This window comes from Labeo rohita, chromosome 20 (assembly GCF_022985175.1).
Source record: "Labeo rohita strain BAU-BD-2019 chromosome 20, IGBB_LRoh.1.0, whole genome shotgun sequence".
Taxonomy (NCBI): domain Eukaryota; kingdom Metazoa; phylum Chordata; class Actinopteri; order Cypriniformes; family Cyprinidae; genus Labeo; species Labeo rohita.
The window spans coordinates 14,446,487-14,466,854 of record NC_066888.1 but is presented as its reverse complement, the minus strand read 5'-3'; the positions used below and the strand labels follow the sequence as shown (position 1 = coordinate 14,466,854).

The 20,368-nt window shown below is 34.9% G+C and overlaps 1 protein-coding gene across 1 annotated transcript in view; it reads right to left on the bottom strand.

The window, feature by feature from the left end:
* Positions 1 to 20,368, bottom strand: part of scfd2 (sec1 family domain containing 2) — a 162,469-nt gene that overhangs the window by 78,295 nt on the left and 63,806 nt on the right. Inside the window, exon 5 of the mRNA XM_051138752.1 lies at positions 10,090 to 10,363. Coding sequence (XP_050994709.1) covers positions 10,090 to 10,363 — 274 coding nt within the window. The remainder of the gene's footprint in view (positions 1 to 10,089; positions 10,364 to 20,368) is intronic.

The window sequence follows — 20,368 nt, the reverse complement described above, 5'->3', positions numbered from 1 at the left end:
AACGAATGATAAATAGACAGATAGCTAGATAGCTAGATAAACAAAAAGAGTCAATGATAAAATGATAGAACGAACGACAAACGAACGAAGGAACGAATGATAAATAGATAGACAGATAGCTATATAAATAGATAGATTGATAAACAAAGAGTCAGAATGATAAAATGATAGAACGAACAACAGACGAACGAAGGAACGAACAAACGATAAATAGATAGGTAGATAGATAGATAGACAGATAAACAAAAAGAGTCAGCATGATAAAATGATAGAACGAACGACAGACGAACGAAGTAACGAATGATAAATAGATAGACAGATAGCTAGATAGCTAGATAGATAGATAAACAAAAAGAGTCAATGATAAAATGATAGAACGAACGACAAACGAACGAAGGAACGAATGATAAATAGATAGACAGATAGCTATATAGATAGATAGATTGATAAACAAAGAGTCAGAATGATAAAATGATAGAACGAACAACAGACGAACAAAGGAACGAACAAACGATAAATAGATAGGTAGATAGATAGATAGACAGATAAACAAAAAGAGTCAGCATGATAAAATGATAGAACGAACGACAGACGAACGAAGTAACGAATGATAAATAGATAGACAGATAGCTATATAGATAGATAGATAGATAAACAAAGAGTCAGAATGATAAAATGATAGAACGAACAACAGACGAACGAAGGAACGAACAAACGATAAATAGATAGGTAGATAGATAGATAGACAGATAAACAAAAAGAGTCAGCATGATAAAATGATAGAACGAACGACAGACGAACGAAGTAACGAATGATAAATAGATAGACAGATAGCTAGATAGCTAGATAGATAGATAAAAAGAGTCAATGATAAAATGATAGAACGAACGACAAACGAACGAAGGAACGAATGATAAATAGATAGACAGATAGCTATATAGATAGATAGATTGATAAACAAAGAGTCAGAATGATAAAATGATAGAACGAACAACAGACGAACAAAGGAACGAACAAACGATAAATAGATAGATAGATAGATAGATAAATAGATAGACAGATAAACAAAAAGAGTCAGCATGATAAAATGATAGAACGAATGACAGATAAACGCAGTAACGAATGATAGATAGATAGACAGATAGCTAGATAGCTAGATAGATAAACAAAAAGAGTCAATGATAAAATGATAGAACGAACGACAAACGAACGAAGGAACGAATGATAAATAGATAGACAGATAGCTATATAGATAGATAAACAAAGAGTCAGAATGATAAAATGATAGAACGAACGACAGACGAATGAAGGAACGAACAAAGGAACGAACGAATGATCGATAGATAGATAGATAGATAGATAGATAGATAAACAAAGAGTCAGAATGATAAAATGATAGAACGAACAACAGACGAACGAAGGAACGAACAAACGATAAATAGATAGATAGATAGACAGATAAACAAAAAGAGTCAGCATGATAAAATGATAGAAAGAACGACAGACGAATGAAGGAACGAACGAAGGAACGAACGATCGATAGATAGATAGATAGATAGATAAACAAAGAGTCAGAATGATAAAATGATAGAACGAACAACAGACGAACGAAGGAACGAACAAACGATAAATAGATAGATAGATAGACAGATAAACAAAAAGAGTCAGCATGATAAAATGATAGAACGAACGAAGGAACGAACGAAGGAACGAACGAACGATCGATAGATAGATAGATAGATAGATAGATAAACAAAAAGTCAGAATGATAAAATGATAGAACGAACAAGAGACGAACGAAGGAACGAACAAACGATAAACAGATAGATAAACAAAAAGATGCAGCATGATAAAATGATAGAAAGAACGACAGACGAATGAAGGAACGAACGAAGGAACGAACGATCGATAGATAGATAGATAGATAGATAAACAAAGAGTCAGAATGATAAAATGATAGAACGAACAACAGACGAATGAAGGAACGAACAAACGATAAATAGATAGATAGACAGATAAACAAAAAGAGTCAGCATGATAAAATGATAGAACGAACGACAGACGAACGAAGTAACGAATGATAAATAGATAGACAGATAGCTAGATAGCTAGATAAACAAAAAGTCAATGATAAAATGATAGAACGAACGACAGACGAACGAAGGAACGAATGATAAATAGACAGATAGCTAGATAGCTAGATAAACAAAAAGAGTCAATGATAAAATGATAGAACGAACGACAAACGAACGAAGGAACGAATGATAAATAGATAGACAGATAGCTATATAGATAGATAAACAAAGAGTCAGAATGATAAAATGATAGAACGAACAACAGACGAACGAAGGAACGAACAAACGATAAATAGATAGGTAGATAGATAGATAGACAGATAAACAAAAAGAGTCAGCATGATAAAATGATAGAACGAACGACAGACGAACGAAGTAACGAATGATAAATAGATAGACAGATAGCTAGATAGCTAGATAAACAAAAAGAGTCAATGATAAAATGATAGAACGAACGACAAACGAACGAAGGAACGAATGATAAATAGACAGATAGCTAGATAGCTAGATAGATAAACAAAAAGAGTCAATGATAAAATGATAGAACGAACGACAGACGAACGAAGGAACGAATGATAAATAGACAGATAGCTAGATAGCTAGATAGATAGATAAACAAAAAGAGTCAATGATAAAATGATAGAACGAACGACAAACGAACGAAGGAACGAATGATAAATAGATAGACAGATAGCTATATAGATAGATAGATTGATAAACAAAGAGTCAGAATGATAAAATGATAGAACGAACAACAGACGAACAAAGGAACGAACAAACGATAAATAGATAGATAGATAGATAGATAGACAGATAAACAAAAAGAGTCAGCATGATAAAATGATAGAACGAATGACAGATAAACGCAGTAACGAATGATAGATAGACAGATAGCTAGATAGCTAGATAGATAAACAAAAAGAGTCAATGATAAAATGATAGAACGAACAACAGACGAACAAAGGAACGAACAAACGATAAATAGATAGATAGATAGATAGATAGATAGACAGATAAACAAAAAGAGTCAGCATGATAAAATGATAGAACGAATGACAGATAAACGCAGTAACGAATGATAGATAGATAGACAGATAGCTAGATAGCTAGATAGATAAACAAAAAGAGTCAATGATAAAATGATAGAACGAACGACAGACGAATGAAGGAACGAACAAAGGAACGAACGAATGATCGATAGATAGATAGATAGATAGATAAACAAAGAGTCAGAATGATAAAATGATAGAACGAACAACAGACGAACGAAGGAACGAACAAACGATAAATAGATAGATAGACAGATAAACAAAAAGAGTCAGCATGATAAAATGATAGAAAGAACGACAGACGAATGAAGGAACGAACGATCGATAGATAGATAGATAGATAGATAGATAGATAGATAAACAAAGAGTCAGAATGATAAAATGATAGAACGAACAACAGACGAACGAAGGAACGAACAAACGATAGATAGATAGATAGACAGATAAACAAAAAGAGTCAGCATGATAAAATGATAGAACGAACGAAGGAACGAACGAAGGAACGAACGAACGATCGATAGATAGATAGATAGATAGATAGATAAACAAAAAGTCAGAATGATAAAATGATAGAACGAACAACAGACGAACGAAGGAACGAACAAACGATAAACAGATAGATAGATAGATAAACAAAAAGATGCAGCATGATAAAATGATAGAAAGAACGACAGACGAATGAAGGAACGAACGAAGGAACGAACGATCGATAGATAGATAGATAGATAGATAAACAAAGAGTCAGAATGATAAAATGATAGAACGAACAACAGACGAATGAAGGAACGAACAAACGATAAATAGATAGATAGATAGACAGATAAACAAAAAGAGTCAGCATGATAAAATGATAGAAAGAATGACAGACGAATGAAGGAACGAACGAAGGAATGAATGAATGATCGATAGGTAGATAGATAGATAGATAAACAAAGAGTCAGAATGATAAAATGACAGAACGAACGACAGACGAATGAAGGAACGAACGAAGGAACGAACGATCGATAGATAGATAGATAGATAGATAAACAAAGAGTCAGAATGATAAAATGATAGAACGAACAACAGACGAATGAAGGAACGAACAAACGATAAATAGATAGATAGATAGACAGATAAACAAAAAGATGCAGCATGATAAAATGATAGAAAGAACGACAGACGAATGAAGGAACGAACGAAGGAACGAACGATCGATAGATAGATAGATAGATAGATAAACAAAGAGTCAGAATGATAAAATGATAGAACGAACAACAGACGAACGAAGGAACGAACAAACGATAAATAGATAGATAGATAGACAGATAAACAAAAAGAGTCAGCATGATAAAATGATAGAAAGAATGACAGACGAATGAAGGAACGAACGAAGGAACGAATGATCGATAGGTAGATAGATAGATAGATAGATAAACAAAGAGTCAGAATGATAAAATGACAGAACGAACGACAGACGAATGAAGGAAGGAACGAAGGAACGAACGAACAAACGATAGATAGATAGATAGATAGACTGACAGACAGACACAGACAGACAGAGCAGCTGATGTTGGTAAACAGGACGGCACACATAATGACAGACAGCTGTGAAAGTTACACCAGCTTTTACACATCAGCCCGCCTGTAATTGTGCCGTCTGGTGACGCTCTGTAATCCACCTCCCCTGAGGAGGCGAATGCATCTTCCAGTGCATTTGTAACTTATCTCACCCTTTGCATGTGTATGTTTGCTCAGACAGGCTTTTCTGCTGTGTATTTGTGTTGGGGTGTACGTCCTGTTATTCAAGCTCTCTGTAAGTTTATGTGTGAGTGGGTGAGTTTCATTATGACAGTGTTTCTTTCTCAACAGATTTTCTGCGGATTTAAAATGAGAGTTCAGGCACAGCGGTTCCCATGCTGACCAGGACTGAGTTCATGTTAGTGTGCGTAAGCTGCTGGTTCCCATAGCGACCAGGTTTCAAGTCGAGCCTGCTTTCCATTCTGACGAATTTAATTGAGCCGAATGTCACAATCAATATATATTTCACTGAGCACATGCACAGCACTGCTACAAGAACACCAGCCACAGCTGCACGTTCCTTCATTGTTAAATAATTTGATTGTTACAATGATGATGAAAACATATGGCCAAAGTTTCATCACATGTGCGTCCAGGCATACGCATAAAATGTTCATATGCTCAGAAACTGCTTTAAAACCTACAAATAACTGTCAATGAGCGGTCATACATTTTCCTGGACACACCTGGTGTGCATTGGCACTGTAATTGGCAGACCAGTGTTTATGTGAAAGAGTCATACGCTTTAAAAGACAGAGAAAGGGAACGAGGGGCCCCTCAGCCGAGCAGAGCAGGAAGTTAACAAGAGCCAAAGCATTCTTCATTAATGCACGAGAAGAACAGAAAGACAAGACCCAAAGAGCAAGGAGAAGAAAGTTAATATTCTTTTTAAAATTATATTTTAATATTAATTTTCAATGCATAACATATTGCAATAGAGCCAAAGCGTTCTTTATTAATGCAGGATAAGAAAAGACAAGAACAAAAAATTAAGGAGGAAAAAATATATAAAATGCTGCAGTATAATATAATATAATATATCTACTAAACATTAGTCCTACTGTCCCTTTAGTACCCATTTTAATATAAATGTTTAATCATTAAAGAAAGACAAGAAGGAAATAGGAAGGAGGAGAGAAAAAGTTTATGCATAATAATATAATATAATTAATATAATATAATATAATATAATTTTGTCCAAATAAATGAGAAATAAAAAACTTAAAATTAAGATAAAACATAGATAAAAACATGACAATATTTAAGATTAAAATTGGTGATGATAAATTATTATTATATATATATTTTAATTAATTATATATTTTTTTCTAAAAAAAAAAAAAAATATATATATATATATATATATATATATATATATATATTACATTTATACATACACACACAGACACACAAAAAAACTAAATTACTATAAAAATAAATAATACTATATATTTCTTAATGGAAATTTCAGCTCAAGGAAGCGTATACTCATGTATACTCAAGTTACAACATTTTTTCCAACAATCGCAATGCTGTAACATGCCAGCCTATTCCTCTCAGCACCCCACAGGTACGGAAACATTCGTAAAACTTGAAAACCCTAATTCCAACCACACTGACACACACACACAGATCTAAAACGACACGGTAAAGACGGGGGACCACACGCCACTCTGACCACTGTGGCAAAGCATCTATTACACGCTTTCGAAAGCCACGCTGATGGCGACTCTCTCAGGGTGTGTCCACTAGCCTAATAGGCACTTTGAATTTTACTTTAGTACAACATCAACTCATCGGAGGAGTAAAACAAGCTTATATACACACACTTACACAAAAACAGAGCAGAGCCCTCAAGGTTGGAAAAGTTGAACTTGTAGTCATGTTTCAAAAGATGCACAGCACACACTCTTAAGAAAACCTCCACGTAACCTTGAATACACAACATTATGTAGGCGGCAAGCAAAAATGACTAAGAAACTAAAGCCTTGGGAATGAGCTGGTTAGAAGTGCAGCGGGTGTACAGAGTTCATTCCTGTAGTCACAAATCAGGCCGAATCAGGTTTACAGGCTTTCATATGGGCCACAGATTCAGATGGCTTCCATCAGCTGTCACCAAACCGAGAGAGAGAGCATGAAAAAAAAGAGGGAAAAAAAGAGACAGGAGAACGCTTGAGGAAAAAGTAAATCAAAGATTTGAATCTTTTACTTTGGAAGTGGATTTCATCCTAAAAAACGAGCAGTGTGTTAGCGTGTGTGTGTGACTGATGGAGTGTGAGGGTGGTGAGTGAGTATTCCTGAGGACAAAAGGAGACAGAAGGCAGAGGTGATTCCCTCCATTCATCTTAACTTGTTCACTTTACTGGCTTCATCCATTTCACATCTTGACTCCTCTCTGACCCAATTCTCTCTTCATCCTTTCTCTCACTCCGCCTCCAAAGTAACATACTGTACAAGAAATGAGGGACAACCTAAGACATGCTGTGTTCCAAAACCCAGTGAGCTCTCTACAGCTAACATTCTCTAAGGGAGAATGTTAAGGCATCATATCCATAATTTCTACTAATGTTCCACTGTGAAATGTTCCAGTAATTTGAGCCAAATTACAAGGCACACACCAAGTCAAAAACACTTTTTTGAGGAAAAAAAAAAAACACATATCATGGATTGCCAAGAATAAATTCTGATAATTAAATTTCTGTTTAATTCCATACTGAAAACTACTGATAAGTAGCTGTTAAAGCTAGCCTGCTGTCGCTATCCTTTCCGAAATGGCCTACCCTACCAGCAGACAGTGAGTTCATCATAGCCTATGTTTGATCAATTTAGCCTCTCAAATCGTCACGACTTGCCTAAAGTAAAATCTATAATATATATAAAACGGTTCAAGCATATCACAATGTTAGTTTAAACATTAAACCTATATAAATGTGCGTTAGATGCATATCCAATCGTTTGTGCAGAGAGTTCAGCCTAAAGCCTGCTTTACAGAACATGGAGGCGCGATCACTTGCATTGGAATCAACTTAAAATACGCCATCATTTTTGCTCATAAAAGTAAGAGGAACATTATTCAGACCTGTGAAGGATCTACTTTCATTTGTGTGCACTGACAATACCAACAAATCATTGCGCTTTTATAAAATAAAAAAACAAACAGGATGCGCTTTCTGCCATTTCGGTCTTGAACAGAAGCACTTCACAGTGAAGATCTGAAACTCAATGAATATTTGCCACACAGACTTGATAAATATATCTATAGTAAGCTTTGAATTACTACTTTAAAATGAAATAATTCAAATCGAAAACAAAAACTCTTTCGTTATAAACGAAATTTATATTTCTCTCTAAAGGCGATTCCAATGAGGAGATGACGAGTCAGGATCGGCAACTTCATCTTTGCTACACAGTCTCAGAAAACACTAGTTTATTAATAAATAATTCAAATACCTTTAGCTTTAGCCTATTGTGTGCGTTTAAACGCGGAACTGGCGGGGACACTAAACACTGTCTGAGCCACTCTCGACAGTTACGGTAACATGGACTCGTGTTGTTTCTGCCGGCGCAGCAAATGTTTTTCATCACCATAATTGATGGATGTCTAGAATCTAAAAATGAGGAGAAGCCTATAACTGCTCTGATGCCAGGCCCGTGTCTAAGCTATGACGTGAAAACTGTCCTGAAGCCTGGCCCTAGGGGCGTAAATAAGTTTGGGCCCTTTGGGTCCGTCCTGAAATGCAGGGCTCTAGCTTGCAGGTGGTGATGGATATAAGTAGGCTTAAACCAAATGGCGTACCATCAATTTTTCCCCACAAGGAGTCTAAACGCCCCCAGATATTGAGTGAAATCTGCACTGAGAAACTCATGGCATCCAGCGTTTCTTGTCTCTGCCATTTGTTAGCTCTTTCAGTAGCTGTGGTCTACAAAAAGCCTCAAAGGCATCAGGGGCTAAAGTAGAGAGAACAAAGACAAGGGTCTTTATGAAGTTTTATTCATTCTCATTCACCTTCCCATTAATTTCTCCTCTTCATATCGCTAGGAAAAGCAGTGAAGACCTACATCGCTTCTCTTGTTGCCCTTTGACTAAAAATTACAGCCAAAAGCTGTACAATGTAGCATCATATCAGTATTTTTTTTTGAGATGTGCTGCACTAAAAATAGCAACAGGTAGCACAAGTAGCTCACCAAGTGCAACCATTTCATGTCAAAGAAATAATGCCGCCCCCTACAGGCTGTTTCACTGGACGCACGTGCCAGGCCTGAAGTTAGCTTCCGCTCTTTGTTTGCTTATTAGTCTGGCTTGATACCGGGAATGCCTCTATTTCTGCCACTCCAAAAGCACCTCCTACTGGCAGAGAATGAATCTGCATTTTCAGTCAAATTGTATGATTTACACAGCAAACACGCAGAGCAGAGCTGTAAATGGGAACCGGTACACACATATATATTTCTCAGGGTAAGTGCCGGTACACACAGCATGTAAGTCTGTGGGAAAGAGCTAGGAAGGAAGAGGGAAGATGGTGAGCATGGATCACCGCTGTGCAAAGAGAGGCTTGGCAGCCAGGCAAGACATATGTTTAACTTGCTAGATAAAGTAACTTACTTATTATATATTTTGCTTGTTATCAGAAATAATCAACTGTAGAGGGTCTAGTCTACCAGAAGTTAAGTTTGGGCCACAAAAGCGTGCATGTGCAATAACATTTGTTTATGCTGTTGCCGTTGAAACCGTCTATAGTCCAAAATATGTATAAAACAAAGTGGATTTTTTAAATAACATTTTCTACTACTTATTTTATTTTACCTTATATTAAACCATACAAGTCTTAATATCAATATTTTGTGCATCTCTACAGTATTACAGCATTACAGTACATGTAGATGTACATGTCTCTCAATAATACTGTCTCTCAATAATATGAGTTCATAGAAGCATACATAATAATTAGAAAATAATTAGAAAAATCCTGCATGTACACCTCATGTTGTACTATTCATGTGTATGCGTGTGTCATGCAGCATAGAGCGATTCCAACTAATAGCGGTTGAGTGAATGGTGTTGGTTTGTCAGAGTCCCATTATAGGCGAGCAGTGCTGTTCTTGTTCCACTGATGTATGTAGTTTTGAAGTGGGGAGGTCAGAACAGCTGTGCAGCGGTTGAGCTGGTGGTTGTTTTAATGTTGTTTAAATGTTCCAGCACTGATCACTAGTGAGATTGGTCATGACAGCTTCATGAAAATTCACTCAGTGATGTGGAAACTTAGTGACAATAATGTGACAGTCTATCATTATTAATCTATCCCTTCCCATCAACTTACAGTTGACTGACTTACAGTTGTCTGTACACATTCCTGCTTTACCATGAGGGTACTGGGATCATGTTGAGCTAGTATTCCACCACTAACCTGTGATCTCCTGCAGAAGAGGGCTTAATGTGGTCTGCTGGGTGAGTCGGAGTGTCAGTGCGCCAATCAATTCATTTTCCACCTTCTCAATGCGCTTTTCCTCCTCAGGGCCACCCGGACATGCTTCCTGAGCCATGGAGTACACATAAACCAGCAGCACCAGAAGATCATCCACGCTCAGGTCACCAGACCCAGAACCTGTTCCAGACTCACTGGACTTTATGAGCGGAAGAAGTTGTTTCAGAACCTCTGCCAGGTCCGAGTCCCCCAAGGCCTGCAGAACAGAGACAAGACATTCATCAGCACTATTAAGACTATTAAAAATGTAGCATCACATCTATCAAACTACAGCTTTGACATTTATCCAGCAGGAATTACAAAGTTCTGCTATAGTTATTTCCATGACACGATCAATCATTATGTCAGAGACCTCCACCGCAGTCTTTTCCACTTCTGCGCATGTTAAATTCTTTAGAAAATCAGGTCCGAAGGGAACAATTACTCGCTCTGACCGTGAACTAATTCCTAATTCGGTTACTGAGCAAATTTGCGGATTAAATGCGCAAAAATATCTTTTAAAGCAAAAGTGTGTACTTTTTTGTTAAAATCTATCTAGCATCTATCTATCTACCTATCAATCATTTCACAATATTTTTACTCTATTTTGTGTCACATGTCAGTCACATGATCCTTGATTCTTAAAAAATCATTCTAATGCTGATTTGGTGCTCAATATTTTTTATTATAATTATCAATGTTGAAAACAGTTGTGCTGCTTAATTTATTAATTCATTGCTTAACTTTTGTAGAAACTGATACTTTTTTATTCTTTTATAATAGAAAATAACAGAAAAAAACAGCAATTATATGATTTTTTTAATGTCTTTACTGTTAGTTTTGAACAATGTAATGCACTTGTAATAATTTAAGAATTTCTAAAACAACAACAACAACAACAACAAAAACAACACATACTTACAAACTCCAAAAATTTGGAAAGGTAGTGTGTTCAGTATATTCAAATTAATATAATGTCTCATAACACATTAGACAAAACCACAATTATTTACTGTATATTATATTTATTTTAAGTATAATTTTTTATTTAAGTTTACAATGCCGTCAACTACTAACCTGCATATAATAGTTGCAGGCAGGGTTCCCACACCTTCAAATTTAAGGAACTTTCAAGGACTTTCCAGGTCCAATACCCTCAAATTCAAGGACTTAATGTGGGGACAAATTTCAAGTGAAAGCAAGGTTACATTGTGTTACCTTGTAAGATACATTGTTACAGTTTTCATGTGTCAAACACAATTATGCAAAAAAGCATTTTTTATTATTATTTTTATTATTATTTTGCATTTATTTTTGGCCATATGACAATAGCAATAGCAATAGCCAACAATACATTGTATTGGCCAAAATTATCGATTTTTCTTTTATGACAAAAATCATTAGGATATTAAGTAAAGACCATGTTCCATGAAGATATTTTGTAGATTTCCTATCATAAATATATCAAAACTTAATTTCTGATTAATAATATGCATTGCTAAGAACTTCATTTGGACAACTTTAAAGGCAATTTTCTCAATATTTAGATTTTTTTTGCAACCCCAGATTTTAAATAGTTGAATCTCGACCAAATATTGTCCTATTCTAACAGACCATACATCTATGGAAAGATTATTCAGCCTGGAGATGATGTATAAATCTCAATTTTGAAAAATTGACCCTTATGACTGGTTTTGTGGTCCATAAAATATAAGAATATTCGGTACATCCTATACTGCATTCTAAAATTGATCTGATTTTAACTTTTGCATGCATTTTATTGAAAAGAGCTTAGGCTCATGTAACGTTAAGTAAATGCACTTATTGTACTTAAATGCACGTAACTTAAATGCGTAAATGCACGTAACTATGTAAATCAAGCCAGTTAATATGTATGGGCCACAAAGTGTTGGCAAAACAACACAATAGTGGACCGGAGGGAATAATATGGAATTTTTCCAGAAGACATGCACAAAGCACTTTTAAGAAACTTTCAAAAACTTTCCAGGGCCTTGAATTTATTATTTTTTTTTTTCAGATTTACAAACTTTTAAGGATTTCAAGGACCCGTGGGAACCCTGTGCAGGTGGGAACCCTACATAGCGAACCTGTGAATAGGAATCCTTAAGAGTCCAATATTTATGCCCAACCAAGGTGAAGTGCAGATGACCCTGAAAAGTTTCCACAAACAATATCTCTGTTATGCCATCTGTCTACAGGAGGAGATATCAGAACAAATTCAGCTCTGCTCACTGGAAAAGCTGCTCGGTTTACATAAGGACAGACCGTTGAGATACACATCAACATGTTTTTATGTGTTCGTGTGCGTCTGAGAATGACCGTGTGCTTGTGTTAGAGTGTGTGTGTATTAGAAACCTCCAAAATCTAATAACCTTAAGGATGGATTTCATTTGCAATGAAAAAACATCACTTTTGAGCTCAGCAGAGCTGTTCTGCCCAACACAAACATGGTTCCTCTCAGGAGAGAGCTGAACTGGCCTTGCTTCAGAATCTCATATCTGAAAAATAAAATCCTCCCTCTGAGCCTGAGAGTACAATGACAACCAAACAATACATTCCAAAGCACTGAAACATGGAGTCTCAGGCCCCTGCGTGTCATCCTTCCTTCTGAACATGAGCGGCCCACCTGAATCATCTTATGAGGTAACCATTATCAGTAAGAGGAGAATAAATGAAGTGTGTTGTAGGGTATTCTCTTCAACTAAACGCGGTTCAACATTGTTACCCGCTTTAGCGGATGAGATTCCCCCTCAGTGTACAGAATCAGGATCATAGATCAGATTACAATTTAGATTCAAATATTTAAGAACTGCTTTGCAATTAGAAATTAGACGCCTATTATAATGTCCTTTCTTCCCATGACTTTGAGAAGTTTTGGACTGTTTTCTGGGGGAACTCAAAGAGCCGAAGGAAGTCCAACCCCAGCGGGCTAATTCAGATCTGAGCACCATGTAACCTCCTAGCCAGACCGCCAGGATATGAGGGACTCACTCTTTCTCCATTGGATATAATCATTTTAAATCACAGCTGGAAATGTAGGGAGGACATTGACTGGAATCAGACTGAGTCACACCTGTGTTGCATCAATCCATGAACGAAAGGATATACATTTAAAAAGAAACAGCTCTTTGAGAGACACCATTGTGAATCTATACATTTTCTTTAGCAAAGGGCCATTAATAACAAACAACCCAATTCTGTCAGAAATGGAAGTGGTGTCTGGAAAGCCACCCGTTAAATTCTTCCAATGATGGTGTGGATGCCACTTTTTATTATGTGCGTTAAACCCGTGGTAAAGACGAATCAGAACATTATAAAATTTTAAAACAAACACATCTGTATCAACAATATCAGATATCTTATAACGGAGTTTTACATACATAAATCATCATTTAACTTGACAAATGACAGAACACTTTGTCAACGGATATTGCAGTAATTCTGTTAAAGGGACTAACATGAGTGCCACATCCGGTCTTGTTCTTGTTTCTGAATCAAAGCCCAGATTGTGTATAACAATAAGTACAATTCGAGAGAAACAAGAACGAACTCCCTCAAAGGCACGTGACTCACACCAGCTTCCACTACAAAACACATTTTTATTCTTTGACATTGTGAAATCGAAACGATGCGGAACCCTTAGCCCAAACATTTGTGACACAGAGCTTAGGCGTTCTCTTTTCTACTTCATTTACTGGCAAAAGAAAGATGGGAGAAAGAGATGGAGGGAAATACAAAGAAAGAGAGCGTGAAAAAAAGAAGAATTCTTTTATGATGGTGTCACTGTATCACGATGGTAAGAGATATTCCACTACATCTTTGATTGGCAATGTACCGTAGTAACATCATCTGACCTCACAAACTACATTAAAGGATACTCAAATGCATTCGCTCATTATGATTCAGTGCTAGAAAGGAGAAACGGTGCCAAGGCTGTCATGCATCTATTTGTTTTTTTTAATGACAGTCCTGCCTCACTTGGTAGCCAAGGCAAACTAGAACACAAAAGGAGGAAGAGGAATAAGAATAAGAAAAAAATTAAAATAAATTTAGATATAAAATAAAAAGATAATCCAAATTTTTCAGTTTCTGCAGTTCTACAGTCTGCAGACTTCTATGGAAGCTGTGTTCTGCCATTGAATAAAAACTATTTATTGCAACTTTTTATCTCACAATTTTACTTTTTTCTCAGAATTATGAGGCATAAATTCGCAATTGTGAGTTATGAAGTCAGAATTGCATGTAAAATTTGCAATTTTTACATTTTTCTCACAAATGTGAGTTTATGTCTCGCAATTCTAATTTTTTCCCTCCGAATTGCAATTGCTAGTTATGAAGTCCAATTCTGAGAGGAAAAAAAAACTGATATGTTCTGAGAATTGAGTTTATATCTCACAATTCTGACTTAATAACTTGCAATTGCGTGTATAAAGTCACAATTGCAATAATAAACTCTTATTAACAATTCTAAACTCGCGATTCTGAAGAGAAAAGTCACAATTGCGAGATATAAACTAAATTGTGAATTTATATCTCACAATTCTGACTTTTTTTTTTATCAGAATTGCAACTATTTCTCAGAATTATGAGTTTATATCACTCAATTCTGACTTTATAACTCACAATTGCAAGTTTATATCACGCAATTCTGACTTAATTTCTCAGAATTCCGAGTTTATATCTCACAATTCTGACTTTACAACTCACAATTGTGTTATAAAATCAGAATTACAAAATATAAACTCACGATTCTGCAAAAAAAGTTACAATTGCGAGATATAAACTAAATTTGTTTCTTCCAATTTTGACTTTATTTCTCAGAATTGCACATTTATGACTTGTAATTCTGACTTTATAACTTGTGAGTTTATATCGCAATATGTATTTATATATTGTGAGTCTTTGTAATTGTGAGTTTATATCGCACAATTCCGAAAAAAAGCAGAATTGCAGAATTGAGAGATGTAAACTTGCAATTGCAAGAAAAAAAGTCATAACTGTGTGATAAAAAGTCACAATTACCGTTTTTTTTGGCCCTAACACACTGGTACTAACACAATATTTTGAATTTGTAATTTGTAGTTTAATGATATAACATGTAAAAAATTTATATTTTTTTTACATTCACTGGAAATTATTTGATGAATTAATTTTTATTATTTATTTTTATTATTTTTCATAAAATGCTCTTTTGCTAAAATAATTTTCAATAATATCTGGAAATTATATAGATTTTATAATTACAAGGAAACTCCAAAACTTTGCAACCAAGCAAAATTCGCAACCAAATTAATCAAAATGCCAAAGGAGAAGTCCACTTCCAAAACAAAGATTCACATATAATGTACTCACCTTCTTGTCATCCAAGATGTCCATGTCTTTCTTTCTTCAGTCATAAAGAAATTATGTTTTTTGAGGAAAGCATTTCAGGATTTGTCTCCATATCATAGACTGCTATGGTGCCCCGATTTTGAACTTCCAAAATGCAGTTTAAATACGGCTTAAAATGATCTAAGTGAGGTTGTAAATGATCCCAGCCGAGGAAGAAGGGTCTTATCTAGTGAAACGATTTGTTATTTTCATACAAATAATACAATTTATGTACTTTTCAATCTCAAACGCACGTCCTGTCTTGCTTTCCCTGAGCTGTTTTTGTTCTGGTTCATGACAGTTAGGGTATTGCTATATTGCTGTTTTACCTGTTTCGTTAAGGGTGTTTGATTTTCTTTGCATGTTTACTTTGCAATAACTGTGTCGGTACTTCTGCAGCAATGTAGGATGATTTTGAAATGAGTTTTGAAGTTGAGGGAGAAAATGAGAATTTTGACATACCCTAACTGTCTTGAGCCAGAATACACAGAGTTCAGGGAGAGAAAGACAAGACGAGCGTTTAACTTTAAAAAGTATATAAATTGTATTATTTTTATGAAAATAACTGATCGTTTTGCTAGATAAGACCCTTCTTCCTTGGCTGGGAAGAACTGCATTTGGGATCGTTTGACACCGCATTTAAACTGCATTTTGAAAGTTCAAAATCAGGGCACCATATCAGTCCAGTATATGGAGAAAATTGCAGAAATGTTTTCCTCCAAATACAATTTCTTTATGACTAAAGAAAGAACGACATGAACATCTTGGATGACAAGGGGGGTGAGTACATTATATGTGAATCTTTGTTTTGGAAGTGGACTTCTCCTTTAAGGCATATAGTAAACATACATGTATATGTAAAAAAAAATACAAATAAATAGAAACAAAAATGTTAAAAAAATAATAATTTAAAAAATACATATAGCAGAGACTCAATAAGTCAAGTCACAGTTCTGCTAACTGAACACAGCCAACTCTTTCACACTGACTTTGGACTAACGGGATCCTTATAGTTAAACCTTGAACTGCTTAGTAATTCTTCACATTAGTATTAGACAGGATAGCACTGGGTACAGTTTTATGTAGCTTGTTTGAAAAGATAATTGGAAGGTGTTTAAAAGATTTATGTGAACACTTGTCATTTTAATGAATGGGTGTATGTATATACTTGTCTGAGTGTAAAGTGTGTGTGGTATGTTTTAAAAGTTCTTCGTCTGTGTCTAAGACCCTAATGGTCTGTATTTGTGTTCTTTAGAGCACCTGACATCTGCATGAGGGTCATGTTCACCTAATTGGGCTGTTCAGTAAAATGACCTGCTGAGACACAAACACAAGCATGTGAACATACACAAGAGAAAAATGCACAGATTTTGAAATTTACAGCTGTTGACGTAGTGATCTGAGACGTTATTTCCCCTAATAATGTCCAGGGGCTTTCCTTGACAAAGTAGAGCAAGAAATATAAGAGAGTTGAAAACTAAACTCTCTGTCCTCAGAGAACCATTTTCTCTCTCCACCCAATCCTAACATTAGAAGCCTTCAGATTAATCAATTGACAAAGTATGCAGAAAAATCTGACAACCAAATGAGATCTTGGCCGAAAGAAGAACTTGGCCACAAAAAACATGGGTTTGGTAACATGTGGCTTGGATTCTCAACTGCACTGCAGCTATGCATTGAAATCAAGATGCCAATAACTCTCAACACCACTTAAGATCTAAAAGATCCCTGTAAAATTGGTTTCAGTTGTAGCGGCACAGGAAATCAAGTGGCTGGTTGCTGAAAACGTACATGAACAGAAGCATTATTTATCTACAAACATGAGTTTGAGATCTAAGTAGTGTTGTTAAAAAACAAAAAGCAGTAGGTAGTTTTCTTTGCAATACTCAAGACAATAACCGCCAAGTCAAGTAAGCGACTTTGTTTACCTCACCAAAACAAACATTTTGAGCACCTTTCAACACATTGCATTCGAAAGCAGCCAATTGTAAGTCAAACAGCCCACATGTACAGAACTCAATACATAATGACAGTAAAAAGATTATTTTAATATTGACTTTGTACTGTGGAAGTGCCAATACTTTTGACAACCCTACATTTAAGGAACACAAGTTGACATTATGTAGACAGAAAGTACTCTGTGGTAAAGGCAGCACACTGAAGACTAAGCATCTTGGCTTACCTTTGTAGCATTTAATAAAGTCTTAAGCCTTAAAATAACATAGCTAAAAACAGTCACTCAACCCACTTTTCCCGTCTTAATAAACCCAAATGAACCAAAACAAGATGCTTAAGCAATAAAATGTGGTGTGGTATTTCTGTAAAAAGTGTAGTATATAAAAAAAATCAGTGTGAGGTACTTGTTTTCTAGAAAAGGCCCGTGTGGTTGATAACTCTAGTCATAGGAAACAATTGTTAAGAGTGCAGACGCCTGCCCACACATTACTGCTGCTATTAACCACAATTAGCTAATGGAGCCCTATTGTCGCTACATGCTACAATAACCATTAGCCGCAATTACTGATACACAGGGTTACAGTAAAGCTTATATGGAAGTCGTATCACCACACTGTCGCCATTAAGCATGATATTCATTAAGCATAATTCTGTTTCACTGAACTGTTAAAGCTTTGGTAAACAGTGTAAACAAAACGAAATGGCATTATCCAAGTGATATCACTGGTCTAAGTGGTAATCATTTTAGCCCATGAAAATCACAGATTTCTGAGGGGAAATTGACCATTTTAGAATCGAGTGTAACAGCTCCCGTCCACTTTTTCAGAGGTTTTGGTTCCAGGGGTATTTTCCCATATAGAGGTTTCAAAGACGTCTTTGTTTAAGAGTTATAAGCCATTAACCAAACATGCTAGCAATGAGGTGAATCAAAACATTAAAAGTTCTAATTTGAAGCAAAAAGTATTTGTAAATCAGACAAAAGATGACAGTTCAGGACTGTGTGCCTAACAGATTTAAAGAAAGATTTAAAACAATTGACATGTCACAATTTTCTGACTGGTGGAGATTTGTCTACTGAATCATGGGTAATGTAGTTCTTGCAGGAATTCTGCTGTTAAATATAATTATTAGTTGAAATAATGCAGGTTGATGGTTTAAAAAAATGCATATACCATAGATTAACAACCTTGCCGTTCACAGTGGGTCTGTCTTTTGTTAGATTTATTTTTTCCAAATTCCATGTTTACTGTTTTAATTTTTTTGGATTGTATTTGTTTCCATTTTAATTTTTCCGGACTCCTTTTTTAATGGTTAAATAACATTTTATTACTCAAAAACCATGTCTAATTAAATATAATCATGAAACTTTTAAAAGTTTAACAAAAATTACACGTTTAGGGCCCTATGAAATGATTTTTTTGCCCACCTTATGTTTATTGTTACCTAATTCTGTATTCTAGCATGTCTAATTATTTAAATGCATAAAAAAGGGGCATTTATTTTTGCAATAGCCTTGTGATTTTTTTTTTTTTTTCCGGAAATTCTGTTTTGTGTATTCGCAGTTTTCTGGTTATAAAATGAAGGCATAAAGCATTAATTTAATTTATCTTTTAATTAATGAAAATTAAACAAATTTTATTTTTTGGCAAATAAAGGGGATTTACTATTACAATTAAAACATTCAAAAAATATATGATTATTCCTTAAAAAATAAGGTTTTAATAATTTTAGTAGCAGTAGTAGTAGTATTACGTACATTCTGCTAAACAACAGTAATGTATTCCTGCCACATTGTCTTTACGTTACTCCAAAGTTTTATTTTGCCAGGTTGCCATGAATACCTTTAAATTTCTGTGTGTATATATGACGATAGTTTTACTCAAATGAAATGGTAAAATGCTTACCAAGTGACTCTCAGAGCAGTTCTGGAGATGTTGTTCATGTATTTATTAGGGGTGGAATGGTTCAACTTACTCACTGTTTGGTTTGTATCACCGTTTTAGAGTCACGGTTCAGTATGTTTAGGGAAAAAACTATACTGTCAAATAAAAATAGAGTAGAGATACAAATAAAACATTGATTTTCAGGGTTTTAACATTAGTTTTTAGGCACTGAAATTGAATAAAGTAATCAAATGTAAAATAGCATTGCATATTTTACTGTATAAATTAAAGATTAATTTTTATTAAAGTTACAAAAGCTACTCAATCAAGAGCAGTGAGTGATTTCCTTGTTGCTGTATGTACACGCAGAATTCATATTTACATAGTCGTTTTGCGGCTTAATATTTTTCGATTTGATTTAAGTGTGATGACCTACCTTTGATTAATTCATCCAAACTTTAATTCCGTTTTAATGACTGGATTCCACAATTCTGTCTGCATTTTCCGCATCGTGGAAATCATAGGGCCCTAGTTAAAAACAACTCAGAGGTGGGTGAAATATGGACAAACCCAGTGATTGGGTTATTCTGACCATCAAGTTGGTTAAAAATGAAGAAAAAAAACAATTCCGTGTAGTGTTATTAATTAAATTTATTATTAAGTTAAATGTATAATAAATTAAAATTGACTATATTTCTTGCTTAAATTTTCATGCTTAAAATAAACCCAAAATAGGTTGGAAATTAACAATTATTAATATGTTCAATAAATGAGTTAATAAGTTGAATAAATAATAAACAACTTTAAAAATTAAATTATCACTTTTTTATTTTTGCTGATGCCTCTAGTAATTACATGTCTGATTTTTTAATTTACAACCTATTTTGGGTTCATTTTAAGCCAGCCATATAGTGATTTTTAAACAATAGTTGAGTTAAATAAAACTACCCAGAAGGCTGGGTTAAACAATTAACCCAACAGTTGGGTCAAAA